The sequence below is a fragment of the Sus scrofa genome, chromosome 17 (assembly GCF_054392235.1).
Source record: "Sus scrofa isolate SSC_HxYL_T2T_F1_AM1 chromosome 17, Sscrofa_HxYL_maternal_Yorkshire_Landrace_v2.0, whole genome shotgun sequence".
Classification (NCBI taxonomy): domain Eukaryota; kingdom Metazoa; phylum Chordata; class Mammalia; order Artiodactyla; family Suidae; genus Sus; species Sus scrofa.
The window spans coordinates 35075314-35084404 of record NC_139399.1 but is presented as its reverse complement, the minus strand read 5'-3'; the positions used below and the strand labels follow the sequence as shown (position 1 = coordinate 35084404).

Here is a 9091-nt window from a genome sequence, read left to right as displayed (position 1 = left end):
CTAAAAAGACAAAGGAGACCAAAAAAAAAAAAAAAAAAAAAAAAGAATTCCTAAAACAATGTCAAATGTATCCTACAGGACAACAGGCCCACAGTCCCTCCAAGATTTAGAGGGGATGCATGATTTGTCTCCTGGTACCTGCAATCTACCAGACACTGCCCAGCTTTCCAGGTGCGTCAACCTGAAAACAAAAACACGTGGTAGGGCCATCTTTTTACCTTCCATGCATGCTCTTCACTTTGAAACGGGTCACCCGCAGGCGTGGGAGAAGCAAAGAGCGCCGCTCAAGGAAGGATACAGAACAGAGAAGTTTATTTTACACTATCCGTCCAAGAAAACAATCGCCATAAACCAGTGCAAAATGTGTAAGAGAATCCTTAAGTGTGTCTTAGCTCTGAGAGCCCAAAGCGGTGATTTCCTCTCCCGCTCCTCCAGCTGTCGGGTGCCCTGGCGGCGGCGAATGCCGGCCTCGGTCTGCACCACCGACAGGAACATTCAACCCATTCGTAGCAGGTTATTTGTACAATTCATACCGGGATGTGTACAAGGGATAGGAAAAACCATACCGAATGAATAAGTGATCAGTGCTTAAAGTAAATACAAGGGGCAGCACAGGCAAGAATCCACAGTTTCAATAAATACAAGTGTAACAAGCATGGGTGGGTCTCAACTCGGTGGAATTATCTGCATAATAATTCAGCATCAGACAGAACCTAGCAGGGCCGTTGAGCAGTGATTGGCAACAACGTTCACAATAACTTATGCCCTTGAGCTGGAGCGAGTCTGCATTGAACACATTCTGCGGTTCCGAAGGTGTCAGTTCTGTTTTCTCCTTCCTGCGCCTGCCTTCCCTCCCGGAACGGAGGGGTGGAGCTGGAGCCGCTGGGCCTCTGCATGCCGCGAGGAAGGACGCGGGCCCCAGAGCCGGGGGTCAGGGTCCAGTGTACTCAATACCAAGTGGCGACGTCTGTGCAAAGTGCGCTTCTCTCCATTTCCCAAGAAACCAGTGTCTGTAACTCCTGCACGTAAAGCAGTGGTGGCCTCTGGGTCACTCCCTGTCACCGCAAACGCCAAGCAAAGAGAGCACAGGTCAGGGACTCACAGGCGGGCAAGCTTCTGCCGAAGACTGCCTGGCGCTCACACATGGATGGTTTACCAGGGGCTCTCAAAGACCCCCGGCAGGCTAGAACTATTGCTTGAGAGGCTAGAAAGAACGGAGAGAAAGGGATGGCGGAAATGCACAGGTGGGGAGCTGTCTCCTTTCTGGAAAACCTTGCGACCCAGGTAACACCTGTGGGACTTGGGGGAGCCCCTGGGTGTGACGCGTCATGCATCTGATCCAGGGGCCTCGCCTGGCTGCTCCTCTGATCAGCACTAAATCCACCAAGCTCCAATGCTCCTGGGACTTGAGCCCACAGGATGCAGCTGGGACACCTGTGCGTCATCGAGGGATCCAGAGCCCAGGGAACGAAGATGCAAGAAAAATCCTCAATCTCTGGAAGAACAGCAAGAAAAGGGGGTGCTGCTAAAACCAAACAACCCCCTGACCCAGTTATCTAGAGATCATCTCCAAACATCAGGAAATCCCAACACTTCCTTCCCTCCAAGTACCCTCTCCTTCCATCCACAGTCTCACGTTATAAATTAGGCTGGTCTTCCATCCAATAACTTAAAAAAGGAGGAGGGATGTACTCAGTTTCGCCTGGCTGAGGCCAGTTAGCAGCCAGTTTTCCTAGAATCTCAGTCGCTGTTCAAAAACGGAGCTGGAAAATTCAGGCGGAGGTCGGAAGTCTTCACTCAGAGGCGGAAGGGCGGAGCCAGGGCGGCTGGGGGTGGAGGGGCGGGGATAGGGGCGGAGCTCGGGGGAGGGGCGGGGTTGGGGGCGGGGCGAGGAGGCCGGGGCCACCCAGCGGGGGCGGAGGCCGGTGAGCAGCGCGGGAGATAACGCTGGGCGGGGCCGCAACTCGGGCGCCGGCCTCATATTGCACAGAGAGGAGGAGCCGAGGCTGGGCGGCGGCCGCGGGTCAGTGGTCCCCACACATGGGCAGGTTCACGAAGGTGAACACGTTGAACTCGGTCATGATGGAGAAGCACAGGAACACGCCATACAGGAAAAGGCACCCGCACCCGAGCTTCTTATCCAGCTGCCACTTGTTCAGGTGAACGCCAAACACCTGCAAGGCAGATTGGGGTCAGGGGCCCCGGCCGCGGGGAGGCGGGCAACGGGAGTGTGGCCTCGAGCCCACAAGTCCATCCCTAGGACACACTCTCTTCCGAAGCTCCTCCTCCACTTGGCGCCCAGATTCGCACTCCGGTTCCCCACCTGCCCCTCCCAGGGCTCCTTCTCTTCTGCTGCTCCCTGCCCATCATCCCGACCTCCAACTGTCCAAGGCGCCGGGATTCACAATTTGGGCCCCTCTTTTTCTGTCCACCTCACTCCCTTGGGGATCTCATCCTTAACCCCATCTGCGTTCTGGCCTCTCTGGTGTGGGCTTTCCTCCTGAACTCGGACTCATCTTCCCCAAAACTGTCTTGACATCTCCCTTTGGATGTCAAATAGGCACTGCAAACTTATGTCTTAACTTCCTCTTCCTCCTAAACCTTTTTGACCCTTCTACAGCCCATCTGCTATGTGTTGTACAAGTGCAGCGCAGCATGGAAGCACTGCAGCTAGGCGCATGCGTTCTGATATCAGACACAACTCCCTGCAAGCCTTGGTTGTTTGTCTGTATAATGGGGCTAATATCAGTGGCTACTTCACTGGGGGAGGGGGAGAGCTTCAAATGGGAAAACATATGTAAAGCATTAAGCACAGTGTGTGGCCATTTCAAGTACCACAATCTTAAGTCATACCAGAAGGACCCCTAACCTGAAAAATAATGAATCATAGGCTTTGCACTTTTGTGTAAGGCTGTATTTGCTTTGGTAAAACCTTGACCTTGGACTTATACCCTGATTCTGTGAATTACCTCTCCTGCCCTTCTGAATTCTCCTTGTCTAGCATAGGTATGTTCACATGCCAGGTGTAATTCAAAGAAGAGTTCCTTAAAAAAAATTCAGAAAACCACATTGCATCTCTCCTTGTGAAAATTCAGTAATGTATGTGTATGTTAACACATTTCAAGTGGGTCTATCCATGTGGTAGTATGAACCTGTTCCCACCAAATGTATCAAATGAGTTGGAATATTAAGTTATTCAAATGGATGCAATGGACGAGATGGAGGAATGGCATGAAAGTGCACTGTCAATAAAGTCTATTCTTAGTGTTTGAGTATTGGTCAAATCCATGGATTTATGGAGACGTTCAGTAACCTGGAATAGTCAGTTAATTGGAATGTAACCTTCCGTGGACTCATCTTGCAAAAAAAAAAATGGGGTCTTTTTTTTTTTTTTTTTTTTGCTTTTCATGGCCACTCCTGTGGCATACGGAGGTTCCCAGCCTAGGGGTCGAATCGGAGCTGTAGCCGCCAGCCTACTCCACAGCCACAACAACACCGGATCTGAGCTGTGTCTGCGACCTACACCACAGCTCATCGCAATGCGGCAATGCTGGATCTTTAATGCACTGAGGGAGGTCAGGGATCAAACCTGCGTCCTCATGGATCCTAGTCGGGTTTGTTACTACTGAACCACAACGGGAATGTCCTCCCTTTTGTTTTTGCTAAAAGTTTGTATTTGACCTGAGACAGGCCACGCTGCTGAGAAGAGGCCAGCTCCTTTGGGGGAGAGAGAAGGCTTTCTCGTGGGTGACCAGGATCCACTTATGGAAGAAGGAGCCAGGAGATGGGGCATCTGGAGGCTGGCAGTCCCTGTACACCAGGAGGCCAAGCCCATCTGGGGTCCAAACAGACTTTGCGGCCAAAGAACCCAAAGGGGTGGGGGAAGAACATGGGAACATGGAATGGAGGGAGCTGCAGACCCACCGTGACAAAGACAGAGGCCAGGAGCAAGCCCACGGAGTAGATGAGTCCCCTGCTGTTCAGCCGAATCTGTAAGAAAGGAGGACATGGAGTTAGGTTTTCAAAGATGCGTTTGCTGTGTGCGGGCCAGTGAGTACTGGTGCGTTCAACTCAGTCTTCCAGGATGGAGAACGATGGGCAGCTCACCGCAGGGGTGTGCGTTTTCCTAGAACACCCAGAGGACACCCTTGTCTGGTCCACTCTCAGCCGATCCTGTCCCTCCCTCCAGCAGCCGTGTCCCCTGACTGCCCCTCAGCCACCTGGATTCTCCATCCTGTGTGGCCTGATTCTTGTTGCCGACAACGCTCACCTGGAAGCCCGACCTCCATGGAGCTTTTGCTTTCTTGACACACAACTTTTAGGGTAAATTTAATAACATGGGTCATCGGAGTCACGTTTTGAAAATTATTGCTCAAGTTTTTATCTCTTTTGCATTCAAATGTCTGTGACCTTCACCTGAACTTGATGGGAACTGGTTGGTGAGGGTTGCTATCTTAAACAAGCAAAGAAGAGGGAAGAGTTAACATTTCGCTTCTGATAGTCAATAAAGAATTTTTTTTTTTTTGTCTTTTTGCCATTTCTTGGGCCGCTCCTGCGGCATATGGAGATTCCCAGGCTAGGGGTCCAATCGGAGCTGTAGCCACTGGCCTACGCCAGAGCCACAGCAATGCGGGATCCGAGCCGCATCTACGACCTACACCACAGCTCACGGCAACACCGGATCCTTAACCCACTGAGCAAGGGCAGGGATCGAACCCGCAACCTCATGGTTCCTAGTCGGACTCGTTAACCACTGCGCCACGCCGGGAAAGCCCCAAATTTTGTTTTTTCACAGGCAAACTTTAGGAGAAAAAGACAATTTTTGGTATTCTTACAGAACAGTGCCGTCCAGTAGAACTTTCTGAAATGATGGAAATGTCCTACATCTGTGTTGTCCACTATGGTAGCTGTTAGGGACATGGGGCTCCTGAGCCCTTGAAAGGTGGCTCCAGCAACAGAGGAACAAAACTTTAACTCTTACCTTAATGAATTCAAATTTACATTGAAAGAGCTACATGTCTTTAGTAGTCACGGCTGCAGTATTGGGCAGAGCAGAGAGAGGGTAGTAAGGGGCCGACTTGGCCAACAAGGATTGTAAAGTTTCTTCCATACCGTCAAGACCTACTTGGACCGGGGTCCTGAGGCCCGCTGCCCTGAAATTAGACATCTGCCTTAGAGTGACCGTGCTCTGGACCCGCAGCAGCAGCATCACCTGGGGGCTTATTTAAAAAAAGCAGCATCTCAGGCCCCACCCAGACCTCCTGAATCAGCAAACTCTGAATCATCAACCTTTGTGGCAGCCCCTGCAGCCCCTCCAGGTGGTTCTGATGCAGGAAAAGTTTAAGTACTAAGGCTCAATCCACTTCTGATCGCCAAGTGTCCTGGGGATGGGCCTTTGACCTTTATTTTTCCTCAGTTGCCTCGGTAACTCTTATGCACACTCAGGTCTGGGGACCCACCCACCTTCCCCCCGCCATGTACACTGCCTTCCTGGGAGTCCAAGGCTCATCGGTGCTCACAGAAAGGCAAGGAGGCAGGTGGATTGATTGCATCAGAGAACAAAGTGGAGATTATTGGTGGGAGTGGTTTGGGCCCATCTGACAAGGTTCAAGGTGCTACTTGCCACCCTTTCCACAGGTCACCACCAGGTGTGGGTAATGGGTGGGTGTCTCTGTAGGTGGGTGTGCCAGTTCATCTTTTGTGACAAGAAACAGCATGTCCTAAGTAGCCAACCCTTTCTGTGGGGACCTGGGAGCATGACACAGCTCACTAGGCAAGATTCTCCCCCAGCTGGAGAACCATCCCTGTGAGCCAGCACCTGCTGATGCCCAGCTGGGAGATCATTCCCATTGCACAGGCCTCCCCAAGAAGAAAGAACACAAAGCATATTCTTCTGACACTAAAGCAACGGACTGACCCAGTAAATCCACTGCAGAAAAATGGAGGGTTGGCCCCATCCTAGTACAGCTGGGAGCTTAACTTCCTGGAGACCTTCAGTTGGCCTGTTGGCAGTTTCTCTTTCATCAGCCTGTTAGTATAAAGAGGCCAACACCCTGGAGTCCATCACAAATGCCTTGTGTGAAGGAGATTCTCTTCCGAGCTCTTCAATTCTCAACATGGATGGATTCTTCTAAGAATGGGGCCAATGCATTCTGAGCCCAGAGCGCCCCATGAGCTCCAAGGTCAGACCCTGTCAGCAACAAGACTGAACGGTGTGATTCATGCTCTTAAGAAAGCAGAGCCAGTGAGAGCAAGGCAAAGCAGCAGAGTCCCCTTTGGCCAAGCCTTTTCAAAATGAATCAAGTTCACCCAACGCTTCGGAATTTATTGACTCTTTCTACATTCACATAAAGTCTCAAAGAACAGTGCAGCTGAAACTCTAAGGACTAATAACGACCAACTTTTTGGGGGTCCTGAGTAGTTTTCACTTTTCCATCTTCTTCTGTGAAGCTTCCCTTCGTAATGGATGGCCACAGGCACCCAGGAGTGTATTTTCATTTTTTTTTTTTCACTGTTAACTAGAGACCTGGGCTCTCGGAGCCTGTGTTGATTCCTTGCTACCTGAACCCCCACTCCCCCATGGACGTGACGGTCAGGAATCAGGGTTCCTTCAGTTGCCTCTGATCCAACTTGAATGATGCCCAGCCACTGGACACTACAGGCGACTTGGGGCAGGGGGTTGGCAAACTATGGCCCATGGGTGATATCTGGCCCATTGCCTGCATTTATAAATAAAACTTTATTGTAACTCAGCTCATTCCTGGATGTGCTGTGTGTGGCAGCTTTGACACTGCACTGGCAGAGCCAGTATGGCCCACAGGGCTTAGTGTATTTCCCCTCTGGTGACTCCTGGCTTAGGGACAGGCCCCAGACCCAGCTCCCTTGGTTCTGAATCTTTGCTTAGTCACCCACTCAATATATACTCATGGATACCTGACTTCACTTCCCCAAGCCTCGGTTTTCTGATGCATAATAACAGTTCCCACTTAAGGGGTGGTTGTAAGTATTGACTGGATTAATCCACATTTAGCTTGACTAGGATCTGATGTATAAGTCTAAGTCACAGTCCCAGCGCCACACGTCTAGGTCCTTATTCTCCACCCACTCATGAGGTTCCTGGGGCCACTGCCCAGGCACCCCTGGTTACTTCCTTGCTTGGCGGCTCCCTGATCAAGGCCTCAGCAGGTGACAAACACTGTGAAAGCAGGGACCATGTCTGATTTCATTCTTTACCTGGTCCAGACCACGTGCCTAATACGTAATCATTGAATGGATAACAAATGCTGTTGAGGTAGCATGCTGAGTGTGGTTTACAAAAAGGCCAGTGTTTCTGTGGGGCTGGGGTGGACTGGCCAGAGAAAGCCTGGATGCTGTTCCAGAAGCAAAGCAAGCCCTGCTCCAGACTTCCTGTCTACTTTCCCCACTTTTTACGTGCATAAACTTTTTTCCCCACCTATTATGGGAAAGACATTCTATTATGAATGTCTTTAAGCTTCAGAAAAGTTGAAAGAATCAGACCATCTTATTTTTTAATGAACTTCAAAGTAAGCTTAGTGGATACCAGTACACGTCACTCCAATCACTTCAGCTTGCATCTCGCCAAACAGGGTTCCATTGTACTTCATAGCTATTTTATTCTATTTTATTTTAATTTTTTGCTTTTTAGGGCGACACTTACAGCATGTGGAAGTTTCCAGGCTAGAGGTCGAATTAGAGCTACAGCTGCCAGCCTATACCACAGCCATAGCAACTTGGGATCCAAGCCTCATCTGCAACCTACACCACAGCTCATGGCAACGTCAGATCCTGGACCCACTCAGTGAGGCCAGGGATCAGACCTGCATCCTCATGGATACCAGTTGGATTTGGTTCCTCTGGGCCGCGACAGGAACTCCCTATTTTATTTTCAGATGCAATTTCCATATGGTGAAATTCACAAATCACAACTTCACCATTCAGTAGGTTTTGAGAAATGCATACACCCATGTAACCCAAACCCCAGCGGTGACATAGTACTCCTGTCACCCCAGAAAGCTCTCTTCTGCCATCAGTGCTCTAAGCCTCACCATCGCAGGTTGGCTTAGCCTGTTGTATGAATGGAATCTTACATGCACACTCCTGTATGTCAGAATTATTTTACTCAGTATAACTTTTAAAGATTCCTTTGTATTTTTCATTGCATCAATAGCTCATTTCTTTTTTTAAATGGAGATATATATATAATGGACATATCACATTATATTTGTTTCAGGTGTACAACATAGAGATTCGATGTCTGTATAGACCGGCAAATGATCACAATATGTCCCCATGTGTAATTACAAGCATTTCTTTTTCTTGTGAGGACTTTTAAGATCTACTCTTTTAGTAACTTTCAAATATACTCAGTTCTTTTCATAACAGTGTTTGATTCTTCTGTTGATAGGCTGCTTCTAGTTTGGGGCTATTAGCAGGTATTGATTTGAGAACACAACAAACACAATGAAAAGATGCTGACAATGGCTCCTCCTCTCCCACAGGAGAATGAAGACAGCCCTCTCCTCTTGGACCTCAGATGCACCCGCTCACTTTTCTGGCAGCCCCTCTCTGCCGGTGGCACCTGGAGCCCTCGCCAAACCAGAGCCATTCACCTCCCTTGCCCCCCAGCACACTCTTCTCCTCTTTGGGAACGTGCAGTCCAGTCAGGTGGCGTTTGTACTTCCTTCCCACCTCCTCTGCCCATCCCTCCCTTCGCCTCTTCCAAGTTCACTGGGTCTTTGCTGGCCTTATACCCCCGCTGGTGCAGATCTCATCCTAACTTTGCCCCAGGAGCTGGGTTCTTACCTCCCCTGCTGGTCCCAGCACTCAGACGCCTGGGTCTTGAGCTTTTCCTCCTTCCACGGAGCACCTAACTCCACCCCAACCCCCCAGCTCCACAGACTGTATGTTTACATGAGCTGAATTGGTGATGCTGAGGGTGTGTGTGTGTGTGTGTTTTCATGTGTTGGAGGCAGGGAAGCTGGAGGGTCTAGGGAAAGATTGGAGAGTTGGAAGGGGGAGGATGACCACAGTGAAGGCTGGCTTTAAGCCGATTTTTTTAAAGCAATAAAGT

At 49.9% G+C, this 9091-nt stretch overlaps 1 protein-coding gene across 7 annotated transcripts in view; it reads right to left on the bottom strand.

Annotated features, from left to right (window-relative positions):
* Window positions 1-295: 295 nt before the first annotated feature.
* SLC24A3 (solute carrier family 24 member 3) overlaps window positions 296-9091 on the bottom strand; it is an 808408-nt gene continuing 799612 nt past the window's right edge. For all 7 annotated transcript variants that reach the window (XM_085004595.1, XM_085004596.1, XM_085004597.1 and 4 more), the window contains 2 exons: window positions 3925-3990; window positions 296-2174 (listed from right to left, as the gene is read on the bottom strand). In XM_085004595.1, coding sequence (XP_084860721.1) covers window positions 2025-2174; window positions 3925-3990 — 216 coding nt within the window. In that variant the 3' untranslated portion in view covers window positions 296-2024. The remainder of the gene's footprint in view (window positions 2175-3924; window positions 3991-9091) is intronic.